The sequence below is a fragment of the Ciconia boyciana genome, chromosome 14 (genome assembly GCF_034638445.1).
Source record: "Ciconia boyciana chromosome 14, ASM3463844v1, whole genome shotgun sequence".
NCBI lineage: Eukaryota > Metazoa > Chordata > Aves > Ciconiiformes > Ciconiidae > Ciconia > Ciconia boyciana.
Window position 1 is genome coordinate 1,361,859 of NC_132947.1, and position 26,630 is coordinate 1,388,488.

Here is a 26,630-nt window from a genome sequence, read left to right on the forward strand (position 1 = left end):
CCCCGGGCAGGGCAGGGGTGTGCCCCGGCTCGTGGCACCCTCAGAGCGGGGCTGGCTGGGGACACGCAGCCCCTGGGCTGCTCGCTGCCCTGCCGCCGTAGCCAGACTCTGGCCAAGCGCTGCAGCCCGCCCGGAGCTGTGAGCCAGCCCGCAGGGGAGAGGGGTTTGTGCTGAGCCACGTCCGCGCCCCCTTGCTCCCCGGAGCCCCCCGTGCCCGCAGCCCCGTGCCCTTCAGCGCATGGGTGCGTGGCACAAGCAGACAGGAGCCAGCCCGGCCCCTGCAGGGCTCCCCTCAGCCGCAGCCTCATGGAGAGCTGAGCACGGCCACGCTTCACCCCGCTTCCCTCCCGGTGTGGGAGTCTCCCATGGGGGAGGCCGCTGGCCCGAATCTCACAGCCCCTCACCCCGGGTCACTCCCATTAGGTAAAGGAGCAGCTCGTCTTGGCGGGGGTATCTCCCTCTTGTGCTTTCCTTGTATTGTACAGGCCTGGGTCATCGAGGAAATCTTACAGGTCCTTCTGCTGCCGAGTGGTCACGGGGGAAGCCCGGCCCCCTTCCCCCCATTGTCAGCGGCCGGGCCGTATCCTCGCTCCGAGTCCCGGCCCCTAAAAATAGCTCTTTGTCAGGCGATTGTTCCGACACCTTCACGGCGGCATTGACGTGGGCCGGAGCGGGAGAGCGGTGGGGTAGGTGGAGGGGAAGGGCTGGAGGTCCCCCCTGGGACTGCTCCGAGTATTCGCTGCTGATAACAGCCCCTGTTGTGGGGAAATGGGCTCCCGGCGCGCGGCTGCGTGCCGAAGGCCTTCCCGTGCCACTGCCCGCTGCCGCCTGCCGCTGCCTGCCGGTCACCTCTCCCCCACCTGTCCCAGCCCTTCTGCCGGCTCCGCGCCAGACCCCCACCCTGGGGTCCCCAGATGGGGGGAGGCCTCTGCCCGGGGCACACGGGGTAGACGGAGCCCTCCCGAGTCCCCGGTTCAGACCCCGTAGGGTGGGGTCCAGCCCCGCACCCCCCAACCAGCACCGCGGGGCTCCCCACGCGTCCCTGCCCTGCTCACCCCAGTGGGGCCAGGGGTCTGCCCCGGCGCGGGAGCGGGGTTGCCAGCGGGTGGGAAGGCAGCCCAGACCCCCGCCACGTTTCGGCGGGGTTAAGCCCAGCCCTGCAGAGCTCTCCCTGCCCCGGGCACCCGCAGGGGTGACCCGCAGCGTGGCCCTTCCCCAGCCCGCAGCGAGAGCCCTGCTAACACGGCCCCGTCTCCGCCGACGGTGCCTGTCTGGTGGAGGAGCCCCCGCAGGGCTCGTGCTGGGGAAGGGGCTGTGCCGGGGCAGGACGGGGCTCAGCCCCCAGCCCAGACACCCCTTCCCCAGTGCCCACCCTGGGAGCTGCGGTGCCCACGGCCCCCCGGCCCCGCTCAGACGGGCCCCTCGCACCGTGCAGCCCCAGCGCGGCCCCACGCAGGAGAGGCACCCCAGGGAGAGCCCCCTCGCTTGTCACCCCCTGCCACCCCGACCGCTGTCAGCTGGAGGTGACTGTCCCCCCCAGGGCCCTCTCCTGCCTGGCCACCCCAGCTGCAGAAACAGGATTTTATTTCCCATGAGCATGACCAGGTCTGGATTAAAATAAACTCCTGGCCCAGATCCCTTTTCTGGTGTCGCAGGAGATGCTGTGTTTGCCGCGAGCGCTGCCCGCAGCCCCGCTGAGCACCCGAGCCTCGACCCTCCGGGCTGCGTGTCCCCGTGGTGGGGACGTGCCTATCCCCTGCCTGGCCCTTGGGGACATCTCCCCCTCCCAGCCGTGCCCGGCTGCCCTGGCTCTCGGGGACGCTGGCCCCGCTCAGTGGCCGTCCCCAGGCCAGGCTGAGCCCCCTGGGACCACTGGCTGTGGGGCAGGGCACGGGGCCAGCCCTGCTCTGATTACCCCCAGCGCTTTTTCCTTTTTCTTCCTTAATTTACTGAGTGCTAAATCCAAATATTACAACTTCCCCTCCGCACCGCTGGTTACGCAGGCGGCCCCCGGCCGGGCATTGTCTTATTGTTTGCAGAGGGAAGCTCCAGCGGGAGATTAACCTGGCGTTCACCCCGTGCCGAGGCTTCACACCCTGTCCGTGCCGGCGAGGCCCGCGTCCCCGGGGACTGCGGCCGGCACGGGGTCCCCGCAGGGCGAGCAGCTCCGAGGGGTCCGGTGCACGGGGTGATGCAGCGGGGCGGTGGCACTAGGGGTGCCCGGCAGTGCGGGTGCCCGTGGAGGGGCTGGCGCAGGGCTCAGCGGCTGCAGGGCCACCGCTGGCCCCGGCAGGGTGGCGAGGAGCTGGAGGGTGTCCTGGGGGTCTCAAGCAGACCCTTTGCCCCAGGGACCCTGGCAGGGTGCTGGTGGGGTCAGTACGGTCTGTCTGCCAGCATGGGGAGGCGGGGGCTGCCTGGCACCCCGGCCTGGGGAACATCACACTGACCCCTGGTCTGCCCAGCCCATCCCATCCCATCCCATCCCATCCCATCCCATCCCATCCCATCCCATCCATTCCATTCCATTCCATTCCATTCCATTCATCCCATCCCATCCCATCCCATCCACCCCATCCCATCCCATCCATCCCATCCCATCCCATCCCATCCCATCCCATCCCATCCATTCCATTCCATTCCATTCATCCCATCCATCCCGTCCCATCCCACCCCATCCCATCCCATCCATCCCATCCCATCCCATCCCATCCACCCCATCCCATCCCATCCCACCCCATCCCATCCCATCCCATCCCATCCCATCCATCCCATCCCATCCCATCCCATCCACCCCATCCCATCCCACTCCATCCCATCCCATCCCATCCCATCTCATCCCATCCCATCCATCCCACCCCATCCCATCCATCCCATCCCATCCCATCCCATCCCATCCCATCCCATCCCATCCAGCCCTTGGTGTGCCCATCCTTCCCCGGTCCTTCCCCCCACCCTGCCCTGGGCAGCAGAGCCCTGTCCCCCTGTCCCCCTGTCCCCCTGTCCCCCTGTCCCCCCATCCCTGTGTCCCCACCCGTTGCCACCTAGACCTTGGGGGTCACTTCACAACCATTCGCCCCCAGGTCCGACAGGGCCGGGGCTGACCTGCGGCACTCAGTCGATCACCGTGGCCACTGCAACAGGGAGGTTTCCTGGGCAGCGAGCAGCTCCGGTGCCGGCGCAGGACACGTCGGGGTCTTTGTCCCGAGCCTCTGCTCCAGGAGGAGCCCAGGCAGGGCCAGGCAGCACCCAAAGGTGTTGCCAGAGGACAAGGCATGAGGAGGGCTGGATCCCGGGGCTGAAACCTGCCTTCGTGTCCCACATCCCTGGCCCGCGCTGCTTGCACGGCCGGCACAGGCTTAGGTTCAGGCTCAGACACAGGCGTCAGAGATGGCTTGACCCATCCCGGGAGCCATGGGTCAGGAAACCAGTGCTGCCCGCCGACCGCAGGCTCTGCCAGACCCGACCACCATGGCGGCTCCATGCCCCCACGGCCAGCTGCGCCCTGCCGGGTCCCTGAGCGGCCACGGGTCCCTTTCCACCGGCCCTGGTGCACAGTGGTGCTGGGGGCTGTAGGGTCCCGGCCCCGCTGTCACCGGGGAGTGAGCCCCGGGCTGAGCCCCCTGCCTGCCTGCGGCTCTGGCAGCTCCTGCCCAGCCGGACCCGGCCTCGGCCGTCCCACCAGCGCGGTGGCTTTCGGCACCGCCGGGCTCCGGCCACGGGTGCAGCCCTGCTGCATTCCAGCCTCGCTGGCCCAGCAAGGTTAAACTGCGGAGAGGCTGAAATATTTGGGAGGGGAATAGAGAAGGGAAAGGAGGAGAAAAAAAAAAAAAAATTCTATAAAAAGAAAGTTTAAAAACACAAGTTAAAGAAAAAAATACCAGGCGCGGAGTGCAGCTGCGGTTCTGGTTCCAGTTCCCAGGTGATGTCAGGCCTGGAGCCTCTCCAGCCCCGGCCCCTCGGAGACGGTCTTTGTGGGTTCAGCACTGAGTGTTTTTCCTTCCTGAGACTCGGGGACACCTTCCTGTCTCAGAGAAAGCGGCCAAGAGCCTTTCCAAGGGTGTCCGCATGCAGGAAGGGGAGAGGATGGGAGGGGAGCGCAAGAGAGGCGGCGTGGCTGGGCTTGGCGCGGGGCTGCGGCAGCCGGGGAGCCGGGAGCGTCCGCGGGCGATCGGCTGCGGCGGCTGCGGTGCTTGCCCCGCACGGGGCAAAGGGGCACCCGGCTCCCACCGGCCCGGCGGCCTCCGGCGCCTCTGAGTCACCGTTTCCCTCTCGCGGTGCTGGGAGGGGCTGGAATGTACTGGGACCCACGGGATTGGCACCGGCGCACGCTGGGACCCGTGGGCTTGGCACTGGGACATGCTGGGAGCCACGGCCCCGGTGCTGGGACATGCTGGGATCCGCAGTCCCAGCTCTGGGACGTGCTGGATTCCACAGCCCCAGCAACTGGGACATACCGGGTGCACAGCCCCAGCACTGGGACTTAACTGGGGCCCAGGACTGTTACGCTGGGGCTTACTGGGGCCCTAGGCCCTGGCACTGGGACGTGCTGGGACCTGTGGGCTTGGCACTGGGACATGCTGGATTCCACAGCCCCAGCACTGGGACATACTGGGACCCATGGCTGTTACGTTAGGGCTTGCTGGGACCCTAATGCCTGGCACTGGGACGTGCTGGATTCCACAGCCCCAGCACGGGGATGTGCTGGAGTCCTGCACTGGGACATACTGGCTGCACAGCCCCAGCACTGGGACCTACTGGGACCCATGGCTGTTACGTTAGAGCTTGCTGGGACCCTAGTCCCTGGCACTGGGACGTGCTGGGACCCATGGCCCCAGCACTGGGACATGCTGGAGTCCACAGCTCCTGCACTGGGACATACTGGGATCCATGGCCTTTATATTGAACCTCGCTGGGGCCCTAGTCGCTGGCACTGGGACATGCTGGGACACTCGTGCTCAGCACTGGGACACGCTGGGACGCTCGTGCTCAGCCCTGGGACACGCTGGGACCCACGACCCGGCGGCTGGGACACACCGGGACCGATGCACTCAGTGCTGGGACCCGCTGTGCCCCCAGCACGGGGACCACCAGCCCTCGCCGGCCCCCCCGGGGGCTCCAGAGCGGCCGCTCCAAGGGGCCGGTTCCCTTTCATCCGCGGGTCGGGCTGTTTGCAGAGCGCAGCCCCCTCCCCGCCGCCCCTGCCCCTCGATAAACCCGGGGGCAGGGATTCTGTGTCCTGGGCTGTTTGGAGAATCTCACGGCTGTTTATTGGGGTCTGGGACACATTAGCCACGCTGAGAACAAACCTCTCCCACCCACCCCGGTCCCTGCCTGGGACCAGCTCTCACAGCTGCGCCGCGCTGTCAGCTCCATAAATCAAACCCGGGGGGAGGGAGCCCGGGGCAGGCTCGCCTCGCCTGAGCGGGGGGGCCGAAAGGTGCCGGGGGGCTCCTGCCGTCACCCCCTCCCCGGGCCAGGCTGGGGGAGGCCCCCGCGGGAGCCCCGGGTTCTTCCTCCCGCTCCCCGATGCTCCGGGGAGACGGGGCAGGTCTGGCCCCGCGGCCCTCGGGGGGACGCCCCGGGAGCCCCCGGCCGCCCCATCCGCAGCTGCCTCTGCTCCGCGGGACGCGCCGGCCCCTGGGAGCCGCGGGCTCCGGCACGGCACCTTTCCCAGGCTCGGCACTCCCCGCCGCCCGGCCCAGCCCGGACCCCCGAGCGGGGTCCCGGGGGGGGGCCCTGGCCTTGAGAGCCCCTCGCGTCCCCACCTGACCCCACGCAGGTGCTGCTGCCTGCGGCCCCACCATGCACGGCCCTGGGCAGCCGTCGTGGCAGCGGCAGTCACGGCGGCGGTGGCAGTCGCGGCGGTGGTGGCAGTCGCCGCAGTGGTGGCAGTCACGGCGGTGGGGACAGTCATGGTGCTGGTGGCAGTCGTGGTATCGGTGGCAGTCGCGGTGATGGTGGCAGTCGCGGTGGCGGTGGCAGTCACAGCAGTCATGACGTACCAGGCGGAGGGGAAGGCACAAAAGCAGCGACGCTAACCCCGACCCACCGCCCAGGTGCTCGTGGCAGCGGCGCGGGACCGGCAGCGCCGTCCCCATCCCGTGGCGTGGCACGGCACAACGCAGACCGTGGTGGGGCTCCCGTAGCCCTTGCAGGGCCAAAGCTGTTGGCAGGGCCTGGGGACGCAGGGACAGCGTGTGCCCGGGGCTCTTGCCCCACGTGGATCCCGCTGGGGCCCACGAGCGCACCCATGGGGAGAGCCGGGACGGTCGCACCGGCTCCAGCGGCACAGAGCAGCAGCGGGCGCAGGGCCGGGGGGCCAGGGCCATCTTGGGGACGCCCTGTGCCCCCCACCTTGCCCTATGCCGGGGCGGCAGGCAGGCACCGGCCCATCAGAAAAATAAGGTTTATTTTCCAAGCGGCTGCACGTGCACAACCAGCGCCCACGGGGCCGCGACACCGTCCCCCCCGGAGCGCCTCGACGCCGGCCGCACGCGGGCCCCTTCCAGTCCAGCCCCGGGGTGCGGGGACCCCCCTCCCCGGCCCTGCCCTGCGCGGGCAGCCTCGGCCACGGGAGCGTCCTCCCGCCCCGCTGCCGGCTCCGGGGCCGGTGTCGGTGCGGTCCCAGCCCACGGCCCTGGGCTCAGCTGCGGCCGCCTCAGGCGGGCATCTCCCTCCCTCCCCGCTCCGGTCTCTGGGGCTGGCATGCGCGGGCTCCGGCCAGCTCTGCTGCTGTCTCAGGCGGGTGCTGCCGGACCCCGGCTCATCTCCGTGACACTCTCAGGGGGGTCACCCCCCGCACCTTCAGGCAGTTGCCCCCGAGGTCCCTCCGGCCGCCCTGCAGAGAGAGGAGGGGAGAGCTGCAGGCTCTGGGGGGGTGCCACGCCTGGGGGTGCCCTGCTCCTGCCCGCTGCCACCCCACGCTGGCACCGCATGGAGGAGCCGCCCCGAAATGGCCGGTGCCCTGGTCCTGGGATGGCTCAGCGCTGCCCAGGATGGACAGACAGACAGGGCTGTGCCCGGTGAGCGGCTGGGTAGGCGGCTGGGGGGTGGCTGCTGGGGGGGGGGCACCTGTGGCCCCATCACCCTACAGGGACACAGCCCCCATGGCTGCTCAGTGTCACCATGCTCAGACCCGCAGGCAGGGCTGGTGCTGCCCCTGGACAGACCCACGGCCCCAGGGCAGACCCACAGCCCTGGACAGACCCACGGCCCCTGGACAGACCCACAGCCCTGGGTAGACCCACGGCCCCAGGGCAGACCCACAGCCCCGGACAGACCCACGGCCCCTGGACAGACCCACAGCCCTGGGTAGACCCGTGGCACCAGGGCAGACCCACAGCCCCAGACAGACCCACGGCCCCTGGACAGACCCACAGCCCTGGGTAGACCCGTGGCACCAGGGCAGACCCACAGCCCCGGACAGACCCACGGCCCCTGGACAGACCCACAGCCCTGGGTAGACCCATGGCCCCAGGGCAGACCCAGAGCCCCGGACAGACCCACGGCCCCTGGACAGACCCGTGACCTCAGGACAGACCCACAGCCCCCAGACAGACGCATGGCCTCGCTGGGGATGAGGAGGCTCAGCCCCACCTCCCAGCACAACTTCAGCCCAGTACCGCCCAGCACAGACCAGCATGGCCCAGTACAGCCCAGTGCAACCCAGCGCGGCTCAGCAGAGCCCAGGACAGCCCAGTTCCAGCCCAGCCCATTTCCATCCTATTTCCAGCCTAGTGTAGCCCAGCATGGCCCAGTACAGCCCATTTCCAGCCCAGTACAGCCCATTTCTAGCCCAGCCCAGCCCATTTCCAGCCCAGTACAGCCCAGTACAGCCCCTTTCCAGCCCAGCCCAGCCCAGCCCATTTCCAGCCCAGTACAGCCCAGTACAGCCCAGCCTCAGAGCCAGGAGGTGCAGAGCTGGGTCCCAGCCCAGCTCCTCCTGTTGCCCCCAGGGTCCTGGGTCCTGCAGGAGCTCCCAGCCCTGGTGCCTCTGGGGGGGTCCCCTGGGGGGTCCAGCACCGTGCCAGCCCCCTGGCTCCGGCCCCGGGGAGCAGCCCAGGGACACAGCTCAGCCCCTGCCGGGGGGTCCCAGCCGAGGGCAGCTCTGCCAAGGACCGGGGCTGGGGGTCCCCTGGGGAGGGCCGGGGAGGCTGCAGAGTCCGGCCAGCGGCTGGGGGGGACGGGAGCAGGAGGAGCAATTAAAAATGGAGCAGCAGAAACCGAAAGAGCCCCGCGAGCTGGAGTGTGCCCCGTGGCCACGCTGCTCGGGGTTACACATGGGATGGCTTGGGGGTCTCGTGGGGATGGTGGTGGGTCTAGCGGCCCCTGCCCACGGCCCTGCCCGGGGGTGCCCATGGGGCTGGGAAGCTGCCAGCCCCTCACCCTGCATCCTGCATGGCCCATCCCAGGGCAGGGGCACCCAGGACCCCGGCACGGGCAGCAGGATGGGCTCACCATGGGAAAGGTGCCCCCCGAGCCGCAGGGTGCTGGGGAGGGGGGGTGTCAGCCAGGCAGGGCAGGGCAGGGCAGGGGTGCCCAGCTCAGCCCCCCGCCCGGGGTGGGAGCCGTGCCGGGACCACCGGCAGACCCTGAGTGGGGCCACGGGATGGGGACCCCGGCCCGGCCCCCACACGTGGGGTGTCCGCTGTGCCCTGCCTGTCTCCATCACATCAGGGTGCTGCCTGGGGCAGCCCTGCCACAGCGCCTGGGGGGGCCGGCGGGGACGGGGACGGGCTTGGGGTCTGGGATGGGGTCAGCCCGTGAGCTCTGAATTTTGCCCCCGGGGCGGCCGAGTGCCCCCGGCACGGGGGTGACTGTTTAACCCCCCGAGACCTCCCAGCCCGGACGGACGTGGGGGAGCAGCCCGGCCCTCTGACGCGAGCGGGAGCTGTGGGCGTGCGGCTACGAGCAGGATTTGGCCGGGAGCAGCCAAAACCTTTGGCAGGGGCTGGAGCCAGAGCCTGCGGTTCTCGTGGGGACGTGCCGAGCCTCCTGCCCCACTCAGCCCCCGGGCAGGGGTTGCTGCCTCCCATCCCGTGGGGACGTGCTGACCCTCCTGCCCCGCTCGGCCTGGACAGGGGCTGCTGCCCCCACCCCACCGCCCCGCTCACCCCTTTCCGCTGGTTGCTGAGGCAGAAGGTGCAGATGCTGCGGGGCTGCTTGCCATCCAGGTCGCCCTTGGCCCCGTAGATGGCACTGAAGCAGGGCTGCCCGTCCTCACAGCCCTCGCCCAGCAGCAGCACGTTGGCCAGGTGGGAGATGTAGCTGGAGGCCAGGCGGAGGGTCTCGATCTTGGACAGCTTCCGATCCACCGGCTCGGTGGGGATGAGGGTCCGCAGGGCGGTGAAGGCCGTGTTGACGCTCTGGGTCCGGTCCCGCTCGCGTGCGTTTGCCGCCTGCCTCTGCTTCACCATCACCATCGGCCCCGGTTTCCGCGGCAGCTTGCGGCGAGCCTCAGCGCCCTCGCAGCAGCCGAACGACTGGTCCGACGTGTCGCTCTCGCTCCGGTTCTCCTCGTCCTCCGAGAGGATGCTGAGGTCGGGGTAGAGCACGCGGGCGGCCACGGGGCGCAGCATGGTGAAGGCCATGGCGCGGTGCCCGCCCGCCCCCCCGGCCCCTGCTGGGGGGACCCCCCGGGCTGCGGGGAGCCTTCCCCCACCGGCACGGCTGCGATGGCCGGCTCCAGACGCCTTCCCGCTGCTGCTCCGCTCCGGCGGCCGAGCGGGGCTGGGATGACTGTCTGCGGGGGGGAATTGGGATTTATACAGCCGGGGAGGGGCTGGCGCTGGAGCCCACCCCCAGCCGGCCCCCCGAGCCGCCGGCCAGCGGCCAGAGTCCTCGCCCCAGCCCGCGGGAGCCAGCGCTGGCTCCGGCCACGAGCCTGGCCCTGCTCCGGCACGCTGGCCTGGCCGCAGGCACCTTGCACCCGGGGCCGGGCTCCAGGTTGTGCCCGTCACGGTAGCGGGCTCCGGCAGTGCCGCAGACGGTGCCAGGGCCACCGCAGGGCCACCTCCCTGTGCCACGGCCCTCGGCCCTCCGGTGCCTGCAGAGCAATGCCGCACGGAGTGCCAGCCCGTGGGCAGCGTGTCCCCAGCCTCTGCCCGGCTGTCCCCAGCCAGCCCCGGGTCCCATGCAGGGCGGCATGGGGCGAGGACGGGGTGTGGGAAACAGGATGGGGCAGGTACCAGGGAGCGGGTGGCACCGCCGCGGTCCCCGGGGCGTTTATGGGATGGGATGCTGGTGCCCGGCCAGGGGACACGGGGCTCCCACACCCCACCGTGCCCCACTGGGACGGGGTCTGTGCCCAGGAGGATGCCCGGGGCGGGCAGGGAGCAGCGAGGGCAGGCGGCCCCGCGGGGATGCTCTGCACCCCTCGCCCCTCTATCCCCAGGGGCTGGCACCCCACCTGCCCGCCGCGGGAGGGGACGGGGGGACGTGGTCGGGGGCACGGGCAGCGTTGCAGGCAGCACTGCCAGGCAGCCGGGAGCGTTTCCTCCCGCCCGGGAGGAAGGTGTGCACCGGCAGTGGAAACACGGAGTCTTTTCCTGCGAGGGGAGAGCTGAGCTGGCAGCAGCGGGAGCCGCTGGTGTCCCAGGCAGGGCTGGGGGTGTCCCCCCAGCCCACAGTCGGCTCCTGCTCCTTTCTGGGCACCCGATACCACCGGCGATGGCCACCCCCTGCTCCTCCTCACCAGGGAGGTCTGTGCAGGTCCCGCTCTGCCTTCACCCTGCCCCAGCCCCAAGCCCGGCACCCCCGAGAGCAGGCAGGGGGGTGGCCAGCTGAGCCGAGCAGGCAGGAGGCTTCCTGCCTGCCTTCCTCCCCGGCCCGCGGCCGAGCGGAGGTCGGTGGCTCAGCGATGCTCCGGGCACAGCAGGTCAAGCAGCAAAGGCAAACAGAAGGCAGGACCCGGCTCCCGGCAGATGGTCCCGGGGCTGCTGGGGATGTGGCCCTGGGGCCTGGCGGTGGCTGCTGTGCCAGCCCATGCCAGCTGCGGTCCCCATCTGGCCACTGGCCCCACAGCCAGAGGAGGATGCCGGGGGGAATCTCCAGCTAATAAGGCAAAAAAGCCCAGCTCGGGGGCTTGCTGGGGGCTGGGCCGGCAGCCGTGGGACGCAGCGGGCATGTGGCAAACCCCAGAGCGAGGTGGTCGGCAGGGAGGCCTGGGGGCCACGGGATGGGATGGCATCATGTCCCACTACACCCCACGGCTGAAGCCCCGTGGCTGTGGGACCGGAGCCTGCGAGGCGGCTCCCAGGCCGGTGGGTCCCCCCAGGGCTCGTCCCGTGCGTGCCAAGGCTTGTCACTGCTGGGACCGTGGCAGGGGTGGCCACGCTCCCTGGCACTGGCACCGGCACCGGTTTGCTGCCTGCGTGGCCCGACAGGCTGTGAGCAAACGGCCCCTTACCCCCCGTGGGCACAGGCAGCCCCTTGCCGGCGGGACCCCCCTGCCCTGTTTTCCTTCGCCATTTGTCTGCCTGCGCAGAGCCCGTAAATCACGCGGCGGGGGGGAGAGGGCCACGCTGGGGTCCGGAGGTCCCGCTAGGGCTGGGGACGTGCAGGGCTGTGCGGGGTGTCCGCACTGCCACGGGGACGTGTCCCTTGCCGGTTCTGTCCCCTGCCACCTCTCGCTGTGTGTTGGTCCCCATGAGGGACCCCGACCCTCTCCTGGCCCTGGCAGCAGCCCCTGCCCGGGGGCAGAGCGGGGGCTGTTTCTACCCCTGCAGAGGTGTCCGGGGCAGAGCTGGGGCTGGGCAAGCCCTTGGCGCAGCAGGCAGGGAGCAGGCAGGTGCCTGCACGGAATGGGGAGCCCCCGCTCTCGCCCCGCTCTCGCCCCGGCGTCCTGCTGGGCTGTGGCCGGGGGGCTGCAGCAGCCCCCGGCCCTGACAGGCGGCAAGACGGATGGCAGGGGCTGTGTACTCAGCTGCGGCCACCCCACACATGGCCACCAGCTGACGGGGATGGGCTGGGGGCGGGGGGGGGGGGGGGAGAGCCCGGGAGAGCCGAGCTGCCGTGGGGTGTTTCTGGGGGGGGGCACGGCCACGTGTGGGGTGCCAGTGGCCTGTGCTGCTGCGGTGGAGGACGGGGCACTTGGGGAAATGGGCAGGGAAGGAGCAGCAGGCTTTGGAGATGGCTCGGTGTGCATACGTGTGCACACGTGTGCATGAAGGTGTGTGCACGGATCTGCATGTGTGCATTGGCATGGCTGTGCAGCTGTACACATGTATGTGCACGTGCATCCATGCATGTGTGGGCGTGCATGTGTACATCCATGCATGTGTGGGTGTGGATATACGTGAGGATGGGTGTGTGCGCACGCAGTTGCACACGTGTGTGAGCATGCGCACGTGCACGCGTGTGCACGCGTGTGTGTGCTGGTGCCTGCAGCAGGTGTGCGTGTGTGCACGGTGCCGTATACACCCCGACTGCCACCACCTCCTGCCGCAGAGAGCTCCCCGGGTTGGCACACGTGTGTGTGTGTGTGACCACCGCCCCGCCAGGCCCTGCACACGGTAGGACAGATGGACAGAAGGAGCCGGCAGTCCCGGCCGGGAGAGCGATGGGAGCCACAGGAAGCAGCGAACGCTGCCGGCTCCCTGCCCGTCCAGCCACCAGCTGCCTGCGGATGCTGCTGCTGCCGGGGCGGGAGGACGCGCGGCAGCAGCCGGGTTTTCCTGTGCTGCCCAGCGGGCGTGCAGGACAGGACGTGCGTCCTTGTGCCTGGACCCCCCCCGGCCCCCTCGACACAGTGCCTTGGGTCTGACTCAGCCGGGCGGCACGAGGTGCAGCCGCAGGCCGTGGCATCGCAAACCTTCCGCCGGTCGCCGCACCGCGCAGCCGACTTGAGCGGGTGCCAGGACACGGTTGTGTTTGGCATCACAGCTCTCCCAGCTGATCCGGCCAAACAAACCGGTCACCGGGCCGAGGACTGCCGTCCCGGCAGGGCGGTGCCGCACCGCACAGTCCTGGGCACGGAGCGGGCAGCACTGGGTGGTGGGTGGGGTGTGCATGGTGGGCAGGGGGTGGATGGGACCCTGCATGGGACCCTGCATGGGACGTGTGGAATGGAGGGGATGTGGCCTGAGCATGGGGTTGCAGCCGTGGCCCCAGACCAACCCCCAGGCACCCCCAGGGTGCAGGCTGGCCAGTGGGGGGGCATCCCTGGGGTGGGGGTGCTGGGCACCCTGAGGGCTGGATCCTGCCTCGGCTGGAGGGGAAATGCCCCCTGCCCCCCCGCCCCGGGGAGTGTTTATCTGCGAGGTGATACTTAAGTGTAAGAAAACAAACAGGGAGCAGATGGGCCGGGGGGCCGGGGCTGCCCCCAGCCCCGCGGGGCCGCTCCAGCCCTCCTGGGAAAACACCGCTGCCGGCGAGGCAAATGGATTCCAGACCTGCGGCAAAGCCGGCACATGTGGCTGCCAGGATGCCGGGCCTGACCCTGCTGAGCCCCAGTGAAGCAGCAGCACGCTGACCTGACCCGTCCCATCCCACCCCATCCCATCATATCCCATCCCATCCATCCTATTCCATCCCGTCCCATCCCATCCCATCCATTCTATTCCATCCCACGCCATCCCATCCTGTCCCATCCCATCCATCCCATTCCATTCCATCCCATCCATGCCATCCCATCCATCCCATCCACCCCATCCCACGCCATCCCATCCCATCCATCCCATCCCATCCCATCGCATCCCATCCCATCCACCCCATCCCATCCCATCCCATCCCATCCCATCCCATCCCATCCCATCCCATCCCATCCCACCGAGAGCTCTGAGGGTGCTGCCTGGCCCCGCTCGCCCACAGCCCCCGACCAGCCCCCGGCGCAGGGGGTCTCCAGGACCGTCCCCTCTGCCCGCGGCTCCCCGATTTCAGGGCGGTTCAGGCCAGTGAGGCCGCAGCCCCACGGAGCTGCCCTGTCGCAGGCGACCTCAGGGAGCTCTGCCCCGGCTGGCCGGGTGCGTGGAGCATCCGAGTCCAGCTGCTTCGCGCCCGGGGTCTCGTCCGAGGCCGGGGTCTCGTCCGAGGGGTGGCTGTCCCTGCTTGCCAGCACAGGGAGACCAGGGCTGGCAGACCTGGGAGCCCCTGGAGCCCCCCTGGGTGGGGAGGAACAGCGAAATGGGCTCAAGGGGAGAGGGCGTTGTGAAACCTTTCGGGGAGCAGGCCTGTTTTCCCACGAGAGCAGTCCCTGCCTTGGGAGAGGTCTCTGCCTGGCCCCCCCTCCCGGCATCGCGGCTGTGGCAGGGTGTCCCGGCAGGTCCCCGGGGCAATGTGGGGAGCCCCAGGCCCCCTCCGCCAGCCGGGCTGTACCTGCAGGCCAGGGCCGCCGGTCTGGAAGGCATTACACGCCTGTCGCGCGGGGAAGTCTGTCCCAGTTCCGGAGCTGGGACCCCCCCCACCCAGCCTGGGCTGGGGGGAGCCCACAAAGCCCCTTTGTTCCTGCCCTGGAACGAATGGATTGGAAGCAGCCAGGATCGGCTGTCAGCTGGCGACACCAGAGACCCTGTGGGTCAGGCAGAGGGAAGGGGGACAGGTGGAGGGACAGAAAGACGGATGGACAGAGCCGATGCAGAGATCGCCGGCTCTGGCGAGACCCACTCCTGTGCCATTCGGGCAGTTGCGGCACCGGCAGCACCGGCTGGAGGCTGGGGACCAGCTCACGCTGCCCGCACCGTGCCAGACCCGGGGATGTGCCAGTCAGCCCCGGAGATGCTCACACAGCCCCTTGGCCGCAGCGGCCGGTCCTGGTTCCCCGGCCGGTGCCACCGAGCCCTGGGAGTGGCATCACGGGGCACTCGCGGTGCTGGCACAGATGTCCCGGCACTGTTTGCAGGGGATGGGAAGCTGGAAGAGCGGATCCTGCAGAGAGTCCTCCAGCTGGAAGAAGCCCCCACGGGGTGACGGGAGAGGGGGCTGCAGGATCCAGGCAGCCTCGGTTCATCCCCACTCGTGGGGTCCCAGCTCTGCTGAGCTGCCTCACACCCGGCTCCCTTTATAAGGGGCACAAACGCGAGGAGAGGGGCTGAGCAGAGCCCACGGGAGATGCCTGGCCCTGGGGGCACAGCCTGGGGTCTGGCCAAAAACCAGTCCCTGCCATTTGAGGGCACCCTGGTGATGTCCCGTGCTGCCGCAGGAGCTGCCACCTCCTCCCTTTCCCACCCTGCTCTCTAACAAGAGGAAACTTTTTAGCACGCCACAATTCTTCCAAGAAATTTATGGCCCATCAGGGAGCCGCAGACCAGGGCTGCTCTCTCCGTGAACGCTTGCAGGGCTTCCTCCCGGCGGAGAGCGGCTTTGATGCGGCACATGCAGCTCTGCTGCGCCGGAGCCTCCCTCCGGCCCCTTCCCTCGCCTCCGTGAGGGAAGGGGCCGGAGGGAGGCTCCGGCACAGCAGCCCCCAGCCCACCCTGCTCTTCCTCCCCAGTGGTTCCTGCGGAAACGCCGCGCTGGCAGGCAATGGCAAAGCGTGCCCTGTCTGGCGGGCAGCGCTGCCAGCTCCCGGCGTGCACGCTGCCCTGCAGAGCTGGTGCCCAGGGGGGCCGTGCCCTCCTCCCAAGCCCTCTCCCCAGCCCGTTTCTGCCCTGGGAGGACAGGATCCGTCCGGGTAGGAGCGTGGCCGAGGGGGCAGAGCAAGGGCAGAAGTGTCCAGCCACGGTTCCTGTCCCAGTCCTGCTGCTGACTCACAGCGTGGTGGGGTGAGTCAATGGCCTTTCCCCTCCCTGGACCGAGGTTCCCGGCTCAGACGGATGCCGAGACAGCCGGAGGACGCTCGGAGTGGTTTTTCCAGCCTGCATGTGGGGTGAAAACGTGGTGTTTGCAGAAATGACAGCATCCTGGTATGTGATCCCACAGCCGGGCCAGAGCCGACCCTGACTTTGGCTGTGTGCTAGCATGGTCTGGCAGAGCATCCAACCCCCAGCACAGCGTTCATCCCCACCACTGCATCCATCCCCTCGCAGAGCATCCATCCCCCAGCAAAGCATCTGCCGCTTTGCAGAGCATCCATCCCCTGACACAGCATCTGTCCCGTGTGCCCGCAGCCACTGCTCTTGCAGGCGCCAGGCCTCCACGCCGTGACGTGCCGTACCGCGGCATACCTGCTCCCGACCCCAGCATCCCCCAGCACCAGGCCGCAGAGCTGCGGGGGTTTGATCCCCTTTATTCCAGGTGCGGCAGCGGGTGTCCTCACCACACCATTTCGGAGGTGTCCCCCATGGAGAGGGGAACCACAGGATGTGTCCATGGATGGGGGCAGGCGGGTTTGGGGCAGGCACAGCCCAGGGTCCTCCCGATCTGGGCACAGGGTGAGCCCAGAGTCGCTGAGGGAGGCCTGGGGACTGGCCATGCCCGGTTCGGTTGTGCCTCCTCCCGGTACGGCTGTGTCCCGATTCGGCTGTGTCCTGTTTTGCCTGTATCCCTTCCTGGTACGGCTGTGCCCTGGATGGGCTCTGACCTGGCCCAGTTCCAGTGTGCCCCGGTTCAGCCCATCCCGTCCCGGTTCAGCCCGGCCTGGTTGAGTGGTGCCCCGGTTTAGCCCGTCCTGTCCCGTCCCGGTTCATCCCCTCCTGGTTTGTCCCGTCTCGGTTCATCCCATCCTGGTCCATCTTGTCTTGGTTTGTCCCGTCCAGGTTCAGCTCATCCTGGTTCATAGTGTCCCGTCCCATCGCGGTTCATACTGTCCTGTCACATCCTGTCCTGGTTCAGCTCGGCCTGGTTGAGCTGTGCCTGGTTTAGCCCATCCCGTCCCGTCCTGGTTCGTCCTGTCCTGGTTCATCCCGTCCTGGTTCATCCCATCCTGGTTTATCCCATCTCGGTTAATCCTGTCCCCTCCTGTCCCGTCCCATCCCAGTTCAGCCTGTCCCAGTTCAGTCTGTCCCGTCCCGGTTCAGCCTGTCCCATCCCGTCCCGTCTGGTCCTGTCCCATCCCGGTTCAGCCCATCTGGTCCTGTCTTGTCCTGGTTCGTCCCGTCCCACTTCAGCCCGTCCCGCTTCAGCCCGTCCCGTCCCATCCTGTCTGGTCCCATCCTGTCCCAGTTCAGCCCGTCCCGTCCCGTCCTGTCCCAGTTCGTCCTGTCCCGGTTCAGCCTGTCCTGTCCCAGTTCAGCCCGTCCCGGTTCGTCCCGCCCCAGTTCAGCCCGTCCCGGCTCAGCCCGTCCCGTCCCAGTTCAGCCCATCCCGTCCCAGTTCAGCCCGTCCCATCCTGGTTCGTCCCATCCCAGCTCAGCCCGTCCCGTCCGGTCCCGTCCCGTCCCGGCTCAGCCCGTCCCGTCCCAGTTCAGCCCATCCCGTCCCAGTTCAGCCCGTCCCATCCCGGTTCGTCCCATCCCAGCTCAGCCCGTCCCGTCCGGTCCCGTCCCGTCCCGGCTCAGCCCGTCCCGCCCCAGTTCAGCCCATCCCGTCCCAGTTCAGCCCGTCCCGTCCCGGTTCGTCCCATCCCGGCTCATCCCGGCTCATCCCGGCTCAGCCCGGCTCAGCCCGTCCCGTCCGGTCCCGTCCCGTCCCAGTTCAGCCCGTCCCATCCCGGTTCGTCCCGTCCCAGTTCAGCCCGTCCCGTCCCGTCCCGTCCGGTCCCGTCCCGGTCCCCGCGGCCGCTCGGGGCGGCGCAGCGCGGCACAACAGCGCCACCTGCCGGCCCCGCCGCGCCGCGCCGCCCCGGGCGCCTCCCGGTGCCACCGAGACCCCGAGCCCATCCCGGCTGGAGGAGCGCGGGGAGACCCCCAGAGCCACAGGACCCCCCCCCAGGGCCGGGGGACCCTGACCCCATCCCCACCGGAGGCTCACGGGGAGCCCGGATCAGGCCCAGCTCAGCCCCCGGGGACCCTGCGGGGACCCAGGGGGCCGCGGGGAGGGGGGGGGGGGCTGGCGGGGGCCCGTGCATCCTCCGGGGCGCTGGGCTAGCGCAGGTGAGGCGTGGAGGAGCCCAGGTAGGTGCGGAGGTCGCTGAGGGTGGACGGGATGATCTTGGCGGGGATGGTCTCCCGGTTGAGCGCCCTGTGGGCGGCGAAGCGGTGGCAGCCCCCGAAGGAGTAGAAGTAATCCCCGCCCTGGCTGCCCCTGATCCAGAGCACGTCGATGGGGGGCACCCGCTCGGGATCCTCCTGGGAAGAGAGACACCCCCACACGCCCTGGCACCCCACAACCGGCCTGTGCCGGGGCCTCGGTGCCGCGGGCTTCCCCGGCAGCGCTCCCCAGGGCAGCACGGGTCGGTGCGGGGGGGCTGCCCCCAACACCCCTCACCTGCAAGGTCTCCACCAGGCTCCGCACCTTGTCCGGCTCCAGCTCCCCGGGGATGGGCCGGATGAGGATGCGCATGGGCACGTCGTGCACGGCCGAGATGTGCCGCGTGTGGATGCTATGGTCCCCGGCCTCGGCCGTGGTCGCCGCCGGGAGCTGGCCTTGTCCTTCCCCCTGCTTGCCCAGCGGAGCCTGCCGCTCCGTCCCGAGCAGCACAGCACCCAGGCGGGCCTCTCCGCTTCCTCCCAGGCCGGCCATCGCCATTGTCACCACCACCACCACCACCCTGCCGTTTTGCAGAGTCACAGTGAAGGGGCAGGACAGGCAGGGCCGGGCTGCCGGGACCGGTGCCAGCGCTGGCTGGCCTGCTGCCCGCTCCTCTCCGCCCCAGCGAGGCTGCGGTGGGGGCTGCCCTCGGCTCCCAGTCCGAGCGGGGCACCCCTTGGCACGCAGCGGCTGAGCCCCCGCCGAGGCTGCTCGGTGTGTTGGGGGTCCCTGTCCTGCCCCCACCATGGGGCTGTCCAGGGGTCTCTGCTCCCACCTGGCCGTGCCGGGGCTCTAAGGATCTGTGTGCGGCATCTCAGCCGGGAGCTGGATGTGCCCCCCACCTGCCCGGCCATGCCGGGACCGCATCCCCACCCCAGAGTCCCCTCCCTGCCGTGCTGACGCCCGCGGGGTCCTTGGTGAGGAAGAGGCGGCATGAAACAGCCCCAGAGCTGAGCAGCGAAGCACGGATGCTCTGCGGCCGGGCAGACCCGGCGGTGCTGCAGCCCTAAATCTTTCTAGGTCACTTCTCCAGACCAGTGTCCCAAATGGCAGAGGATCCCAGCAAGAACTGGGTCTCCCGCCCCACAGGCTGCCGGAACCGGGGCAGCCCGGATCCATAGCGGGGCTGTGGCACTGGCAGACGGCTGCTCCCGGCCCCCTTGCCCTGGCTTCTGGGGGGCACGGAGGGTCCCCAGCCCCGGTGCTGACTCAGAAACACGCTGGGTGACTCACTGCCCCGTGCGAGGGCTGGTGATGGTGACGGTTGGGGACGGGCTTGCGAGGTTCCGGGATGATTTTTTTGTATGATGAAATCCGGTGATGACTTTGCAGGTGAATTATTGTGCTCTCGCCTGCGGGGCAGCACTGATGTCACCAGGAGCACAAGGCTCAGCGAGGGCTTTGCTGATGAGCTGGAGGCCAAAAATAATTTGCCCTCCCCCTTTGGCACCCGTCTGTGGGGAAGGAAGGCAGTGAGGGGCGGGGGGCAGAGGCGTCTGGCTGCCCCCGGGAGTGGGGGCTCTGCCGGGTTCTTCCCACTGCCCCCAACCTGTGCCTGCGCGGGCGGGCGTAGATGCGACCGCGATGGCAGCCAAAATAAAATTGGCTCACCGAACCCTTCCCATCCGGCATGGCCGAGCCCCGGAGGTGAGGCTGGGGGTGCGTGAGCATCGCTGGGCATCCCCTGGGCTGCCCGCCGGGCTCTCCGCCCCGCTGCCGGTATGGAGCTTTACTTCCAGGTCAATGCTCTGCCGCTGCTCGCAGCCCCCCCGGTGCTTTCATGAGCAGGGTGGCATTACAAACCCACCGCTCGCCGCGGCAGGGGGTTGTCTGGCTACTGCCCACCGGCTGCCGGGGCTGGCGAGGTGAAGTGGGCAGCGCTGGATGCTCCGGGTGCGTCAGCCGCCCCCGTCCTGGCCAGCTGCCGGGGCATCTCCACCCCTAATTTTGGGGCAGATGTCTTCTCCGTGATGCTCCTGCCCCGGGGCCGCTCAAGGCACCACGGGACGGGCAGGCCGGCAGCTGGCTTCCCCCGTCCAGCGTTCCCATGCCACCACCCGCCACCGCCTGTACAAATCTCCTGAGACGCACGGTTAGTGGCAGAAATCCCTTTTATATCCCTGAATTGCGTTACAAGTAATACTGCGGGCGGCCGGTTCTCAGTAGACTTGTCTTACTGGGGGCTGTCGAGTACAAAACCTGGCAGAAAAAAATCTATCATGCACGGAAAATTATTGCTGTAGTATCTGCTATTTACAGTATAGACAGGGGCAGAGGCGCGGTGCTCCGTGCCTGCCCGGCCGAGGGACGCGGTGCTGCCGCAGAAAGGTGCCGGCATCACGGGGAAAGCCTGAACCGCTGCGTCCTCGCTGGTGGGGTGCCTGCGTGGCCGGGGTGATGCTCTGCCCCTGTGTGGGGGTGCGGGTGCGTGGCCACCATGCCACAGCAGCAAGGACCGTGACAGGGACGTCCCCGGGAGGCATCGAGCCTGCGAGCCGCGGCCGTGCCAGCGCACGGGGAGCGCACGGGCACCGAGGCGGCGAGAGGAAGACAGTACAGGGAGGAAGACGGCGCAGGAAGACGGTGTGAGGGTACGCGAGTACGGCCCCGCGGGGTGCCGGGCTGAACCCCGAAGGTGTCGGGGACCGGCACAGGGTGATGGGGCCATGGCAGCTCGCGGCCCGAGGTAGGAAGCGGAGGTGCGGGTTGAGTCCCGCTCCGGGATGCCGTGCACGCGGTGCTCGCTCCGGGGCCGGTGCAGGGATGCTCCACCGGGAGGTTGCATAGAATGGTTGGTTTGTCCCCACCGGGCTGGCGCAGGGCAGGGAGCAGAGCAGGAGCCTGCGACAGTGAGGAAGACGAAGGAGAAGGGCTTTGCCTTTGGGGGAGGCTTGCAAGGCGCGGAGCCCGGGCTGCTGGGCCAGCTCGTGCCCTCCTGCCTCCGTGCCTGCTGCATGGTCCTCTCTCGGGGTCCTGTCCCCGTCCGTGTCACCGCGGCTGTGTCCTGGGCATGGCAGCTCTGCTGCAGCTCTGCTACCTCCTGCAAGCTGGCGCTTGCACGGCCCTGCCAGTCTTGGCAAATAAATAGTGAAAAGCATAAGTTATAAATAATATAAATAAGAACATTTAAATAGACTCACCCAAACTTTACGGCTACTCTGACCCCCTCCTGCTGAGCACAGGACGGGGGCGATGGCGAGGGGGCCGGGAGCCGGCCAGGGAGGGATCCGGGCAGGGGCTGGGGGTGCATGGGGGGCAGTTGGGGTTTCGGTGCTGCCCCGGGGCCGGGTCGCCAGCCCAGCTGCCAGCCTGGCCGTTGGCACGGTGAGGGGGGCTGCACCTGCCTGGGGGGGCTGTTCCCCAGCCCATCACTGTGGCGGGGGCCAGACTTGCTTGGCTGAGCTGGGAGCTGGGAGCTGGCGGGGGACGTGTCCCACAGGGCTCTGCCGGGAGCCCCTCACTCTTCCCCTGACTCCAGGGCTGCGGGGCCACAGTGCCAGGGTGAGCAGCGTGCCATGGGGCCACATCCCACGGGACCGTGCTGGGCAGGGGGGCACTGGGGTGCCCCAGGGCCTGGGCGGTGGGACCCCAGGCTCCGAGGGCGGCTGACAGCCCTGCCCTCCCCTCGGCTGCACCATCCGTCAGTCCCGCCGAGCCGTCAGTCGTACTGGCCCATGGTCCCGTCTGAGTTAGGATCAAGGTGAGGTTTTGCTCCGGGGGTGGGGGGAGCAGAAAAGTGTCTTTTCTTCCCCGGGATCCCCCGGGAGGAGAAGCAGCAGCTCTAAATAAATAATAGTAATAAATTAAATAAATAGAGGTGAAAGTCAGGAGCTGGGGGAGGAAAAGTCTCTCCTGGGTCTGGAAGAGGTCCCCAGGCGAGTCCCCCGCAGAGAGACCTGCCTGGCTGCGGGGGGGCTCGGGGACCCGCGGGTGAGGAAGGGGTCGGATCTGGCCCTTCGTAGGGAGCGCTGGGGCACCCTCCTCCCAGGTGGGGAGCGAGTCTGCGGGGACGTGTCCTCCAGCCACCACGCAGCCACAAACCGGTCGGCTGCAGCTGCGGGAGTGCTGGCACTGGGACCGGGACCGGGATGGGGATGGGGATGAGGATGAGGATGGGGATGGGGATGTGCCGCAGTGGGCTGGGGGGCTAATTCCCTATTGCACAGCTGTGTTCGGAGCCCTTGAAGCAGGCGGACTCGTAGTGCTTGTTGAGGTACGACTTGAGAGCGAAGGTCTTCTCGCACTGCGTGCACTTGTAGTGCTTGAAGGCGGAGTGGGTCTGCATGTGGGCGCGCAGGTTGGAGCGGTCGGCGAAGGCTTTCCCGCAGTGGGAGCAGCCGAAGGGCTTCTCCCCGGTGTGCGACCGCATGTGGCCCTGCAGCAGCCAGGGCCGGCTGAAGGCTTTGCCGCACACATCGCACTTGTGCTTGAGGTTGTGGGTGAGGACGTGCATGGCCAGGGCGGGCATGGAGACGTAAGCCTTGCCGCAGGTGGGGCATTTCCTCGCCATCTTGCTGTCCAGGCTGCGGTGGGTCTGCTTGTGCCGGCTGAGGTTGGAGGAGGTGGCGTAGGTCTTGCCACACTCGGGGCAGGAGTGACGGTGGCTGCCGCGGCGCTGGCTCTCGCTGCGCCGGCGTGACCGCCCATCTGTGATGAAGAAGGCATCCATGGAGTAGCTGTCCGTCACCGCTGCCTCCCCGTTGAAGTAGCGGGCGGAAAAGCTGGACTGGGGGCTCTCAGGGTCGCTGTACTCCTCATGGCCGGGTGCGTAGGCTGGGTCCGGCGGCGGCGGCGGCAGACCTTGCTTCTTGTCGGTGTCGTAGCCGGCGGGTGCCAGGCAGTGCTGGAGGTACCCTGCAGGGACGACACAGCCGGGTCACCATCCCTCCGGGCCAGCCCCACTGGGGACGGGGGAAAGCCACGAGCCAAAAATGCCCATTGAGGGTGCAGAACCGGGGCTGTGTCCCCCCACCCCCCGCACCGGTCCCTGTCCCTGCTCAGCCCCGGGGGCTGCCCCTGAGCTCCAGAGCTGCCGAGTCTGCCCAAGCTCCCGTCCGCATCTGCCGGCAGGATGGGTCCCACCCCGCGGGGCCGCCCTGGGTGGGAGCCGGGGATGGGGCTGCGGGATGTCCAGCTGCGCCTGCCGGGGTATCGCCCCGCTGCCCCGGCTGCAGGCAGCCGCCGGGGGCCATTAGCCGCCAGACAGCTGTCGGTGTCGAGAGCCTCATTGTTCACCGGGGCAGCCGCGGGTAATGAGCTCTGCTCCGTCCACCTCCTCGCCTCCGGGAACCCGGGGCAGCTGGGGCGAGGGGGAAGAGGCAGCGCGAAGGGGTTAGGAAAGGCCCCCCGCCTCCCCCCGTCCCCTGCAGGGGTTATTCCCCGGGGATGGGGCAGCACCTGGAGGCCAACACCACCGGGGCCCTGGGCGCCCACCGAGGAGAGGGACCCACAGCTCCCAGGCGCAGAGCAGGGCTCGGGTGCTACCCCAGTAGCGTCACCCCCGTGTGACATTGGTGCAGGTCTGCTCATGGCCCGGCTCTGGGTAAGGGACTCCCGACCTGTGGCAGAGTGGGCGCCGCGTGGGCACCCCCATCCCTCCGTGCTGGCCCACGAAAGTCACCGCGAGAGGAGCAGCGCAGCCCTCTCCCAGCGGCCAGTGACCCTGTGGGGCACGCTGCCACCCCAGGTCCCCCAAACCACTCCCGGTGGTCTCCTGCCTCGTGCACGCTGGCCCTTGCCAGCCGCTTCAGAGGACACGTCCCTGCTGTTGGTGACAGCGGGGGCTGCTGGGGGCCTGGGGTCGGGGCACGGCCAGGCTCACCCGTGCACGCCAGTGGGGTGGCGTGGACACCCCACCCCAGCTGCAGCCGAGCATCCCCTAAATCCAGGCCGTCCCCCTGCCCCTGGGACCCCCCGTCCCCCTGCCCTGCTGACCCTGCCCGGGGCGAGCGGCTGCTGCCGTTCGTCCCATGGGAGGTTGGGGGTGCCTGCGGTGGGGAGGGGGCTGCGCGGCGGGGACAGAGCTGGGCCCCCCCGTCCCCCCGCACCGTGCTGACAGCGCGGTCGCGCGGGCTGTGCAGAAAGCGCTCTGCTCAGCAATTTCTCACGCTGCCTCCGAGCATGCAGCAAGGTTATTTCCAGGAGAGCAGCGTCGGCAGCTTCTGCCCAGCTGCAGCACATCCCTCCCCCACCGGCTCTTGGCTCCCGATGCGGGGGGGGGAGCAGAGGACCCCCCCCCGGGCCTCGCACCCCTGCCCCTGGCAGGGAAAGCCCACCAAAGGCCGGGGAGCAGCGAGCAGTAGAAACGGGGGGGCCAAGCAACGCAGCGGTCAGGCAGTCTTGGCTTGTGCCTGGCTGGATCAGGCCCATTCCTGCACCCAGCGCAGCCTCCCGGTCCCCGAGCAGCCAGGACCCCCCCAGCCCACGGCTCGGGACAGACCCCCCCACCCCCGGCCCCGGCCCCCTCTTCCAGGACAGGTCCCCGGGCCGCCCCGTCGGGGGTCTCTGCCAAGCCCGGGTGACTCCCGGAGTCCGTCTCGGTGTCCCCTGGCAGGACGGGGACCCCGGCCACCCCCAGCCCAGCTCTTCGCACCTCTCCCAGCGTTGGGGGGAGGGGGCTGCCCCCCGCCTCTCCCCAGCCTGCTCCCCGTGCCCCGGGCAGGCGACGGCCCCCCCCGCGCTCTCGGGGGGGCTCGGGGCACCGCTGCGAACAATGAAACCCGCAGGCACGCCGAGGCTCCCGCTCCCCCTCCCGCCTGCCCCCCCCCCGCAGCCCGGCTGCTTCGTGCCCCCCACCCCCAAAATTCGTCGTGGGAAGGAGCCGACCCCGCTGCACCCCGGGCGTGGGGGAGCGGGTCGGGCCGGGGCAGCGTGGGCTGCCCACGGGGGCTGCCGCTGTCACGCAGGGGATGTTTCCCCAAGGACCCAACTTCAGCAGGGGCCGGTGGCCCCGGAGCGGGGGGCAAGGCGAGGAGGGACGAACCCCCCCCCGCCGCCCCTGAACGCCCCGCACGACGCCCGGCTGCGGGACGCAACGCCGGAGACCCCCGCCCCGTCCTGCCCCGCGTCCCCCGTCCCCCCCCGGGCTCCCCCGGTGCCCCGCCGGGCGCGCACACAATAGCGGCGGGGGGGCCTCCCCCGGAGCCCCCGGCCCCGCACTCACCATCGCCGGCGGCGGGGCCGGGCAGCGCGTAGGGGGGCTCCAGGGGGGCGTAGGGGGGCGCGGGGGCCCCGGCGCCCGGGAACGCCTCCGCCTTCAGCTTCTTCACCAGGAAGGAGCGGGGCATGGCGGGGCCGGGCCGGCGCCCTCAGCACTGGACAGCTCCGGTACCGGCACCGCCACCGGCCCCGGCACCGGCCCCCGCCCCGCCCCGCCCCGGCCCCGCGCTGCGCCCGGCGCTCCGGCCCCGGCTGTGCGGGCGGCGAGGAGCGGGGAGCCGAGTGCGAGGGGCGGGGAGGCGGGCAGGCAGCAGGGCGGCGAGGAGGAGGAGGAGGAGGAGGTGGAGGAGGAGGGGAGGAGGAGGGGAGGAGGAGGAGGAGGGGGAGGAAGGCAGGCGGCCGGGGGAGGGGCCGCTCCACCCGGCCGCGCCCGGAGCCCCCCCGGAGCCCCCCGAGCCGCCGGCAGCGCCGGGGGCCCCGGGCATCACGGCAGTGTGGGGCCCCCGGGCCCTCCCCGCTTCCCGCCCCCCGCCCGGCCACGGACAATGGGGACACGCGGGGACGGGGGGGGGGCGCGGGGGGGGGTGGGACACACCGCTGCCTCCCACTGCCTTTGTCTCCCTGCCGCCAGCCCCCAGGGCCTGCGAAGGACGGGGCTGCGGGGTGGGGATCCCCGTCCCCGTCCCCTGTCCCTTGTCTCCGTCCCTGTCCCCTGTCCCTCTTTCTTGCCCCTTTCTCCTGTCCCTATCCTTGCTCCCTCTTCCTACCCCTGTTCCCTGTCCCCATTCCTGTCCCTCTTCCCTGTCCTCATCTGTCCCCCATCCCTCCCCACTGACCCCTTTCCCTTTCCCTTGTCCCTTCTCCTGCCCCTTGTTCTCTGTCCCCATCCCTGTCCCCTCTTCCCTGCCCGCATCCCTGTCCCACCTCTGTCCTGTCCCCCTCCCTGCCCACTGTCCCTTCCTCCCCTCACCATTCCTCTTCCCTGTCCCTTTTCCCACCTTCTCCCCTTTTCCCATGTCCCCGTCCCCATCCCTGTCCCTGGGGAAGCGTCGTGACCTTCGCAGCCCACAACAATAGCTGGGCTCGTGGCCGTGCATTGTTCCCTCCCGGAGCCCCCGCTCCCCCGCCTCCCCTCGCCGGCGCTCCGCTGCCGCCCTCCCCGGAGCAGGATGAGGCCCTGGTCCTGCAGGCAGGCGGTGGCCCTGGGGCTGGCTCTCCCTGGGGCTGTGCCGGCCACGGGCTGGCAAGTGACACCGGGACCTGGCTGGCAGCAGGCCCTGCTCTCCCCGAGCCCTGTGCTACACCGAGAGCATTGCAGCACTTAACTAAGGACGGGCCCTCATCTGTCACTGCAGGCAGAGCGCTGGCACGGCCAGCACAGGGCAGCCCTGGGCACCCCCGGCCTCGGCAGGCACCAGCCCCTTTGGCCACCACGTGGCATTGGGCCTGGGGGCCAAAGCAGCCCCCCC

General features: G+C 69.6%; 3 protein-coding genes and 1 long non-coding RNA gene across 4 annotated transcripts; all 4 read right to left on the reverse strand.

Annotated features, from left to right (window-relative positions):
* Positions 1–1,626: 1,626 nt before the first annotated feature.
* On the reverse strand, positions 1,627–4,239 carry LOC140659324 (uncharacterized). Its single transcript, XR_012045090.1, has 3 exons — positions 3,879–4,239; positions 3,103–3,209; positions 1,627–2,427 (listed from the first exon to the last, which is right to left on the reverse strand). It is a non-coding gene; the product is annotated as an uncharacterized lncRNA (long non-coding RNA).
* A 2,524-nt stretch (positions 4,240–6,763) lies between these two features.
* Positions 6,764–9,590, reverse strand: TCF15 (transcription factor 15). The gene is made up of 2 exons (XM_072879323.1): positions 9,114–9,590; positions 6,764–6,838 (listed from the first exon to the last, which is right to left on the reverse strand). The coding sequence occupies exons 1-2, from the start codon at positions 9,588–9,590 to the stop codon at positions 6,764–6,766; spliced, it is 552 nt and encodes a 183-aa protein (XP_072735424.1).
* Positions 9,591–17,392: 7,802 nt separating this feature from the next.
* SRXN1 (sulfiredoxin 1) lies at positions 17,393–18,857 on the reverse strand. Its single transcript, XM_072879508.1, has 3 exons — positions 18,779–18,857; positions 18,241–18,572; positions 17,393–18,101 (listed from the first exon to the last, which is right to left on the reverse strand). Exons 1-3 carry the CDS (start codon positions 18,855–18,857, stop codon positions 17,898–17,900), a joined length of 615 nt encoding a protein of 204 aa, XP_072735609.1. The 3' UTR covers positions 17,393–17,897.
* Positions 18,858–20,102: 1,245 nt separating this feature from the next.
* SCRT2 (scratch family transcriptional repressor 2) lies at positions 20,103–25,469 on the reverse strand. The gene is made up of 2 exons (XM_072879087.1): positions 25,166–25,469; positions 20,103–22,857 (listed from the first exon to the last, which is right to left on the reverse strand). Exons 1-2 carry the CDS (start codon positions 25,287–25,289, stop codon positions 22,151–22,153), a joined length of 831 nt encoding a protein of 276 aa, XP_072735188.1. The 5' UTR covers positions 25,290–25,469; the 3' UTR covers positions 20,103–22,150.
* Between the last annotated feature and the right edge of the window lie 1,161 nt (positions 25,470–26,630).

What these genes read in the sequence shown, in the direction of transcription:
- TCF15 (XM_072879323.1), bottom strand. Translation starts at nt 9,590, where the DNA reads ATGGCCTTCACCATGCTGCGCCCCGTGGCCGCCCGCGTGCTCTACCCC. An exon ending in TCAGCAACCAGCGGAAAGGG is followed by an intron (nt 6,839 to 9,113) that starts GTGAGCGGGGCG and finishes CTCTCTCTGCAG; the next exon opens with GGCGGCCGGAGGGACCTCGG.
- SRXN1 (XM_072879508.1), bottom strand. Translation starts at nt 18,857, where the DNA reads ATGGCCGGGCAGGTGGGGGGCACATCCAGCTCCCGGCTGAGATGCCGC. An exon ending in TAGAGCCCCGGCACGGCCAG is followed by an intron (nt 18,573 to 18,778) that starts GTGGGAGCAGAG and finishes CGGTCCCGGCAG; the next exon opens with CCCGGCCCTGCCTGTCCTGC. An exon ending in GCCTGGTGGAGACCTTGCAG is followed by an intron (nt 18,102 to 18,240) that starts GTGAGGGGTGTT and finishes CTCTCTTCCCAG; the next exon opens with GAGGATCCCGAGCGGGTGCC.
- SCRT2 (XM_072879087.1), bottom strand. Translation starts at nt 25,289, where the DNA reads ATGCCCCGCTCCTTCCTGGTGAAGAAGCTGAAGGCGGAGGCGTTCCCG. An exon ending in CGGCCCCGCCGCCGGCGATG is followed by an intron (nt 22,858 to 25,165) that starts GTGAGTGCGGGG and finishes TCGTCCCTGCAG; the next exon opens with GGTACCTCCAGCACTGCCTG.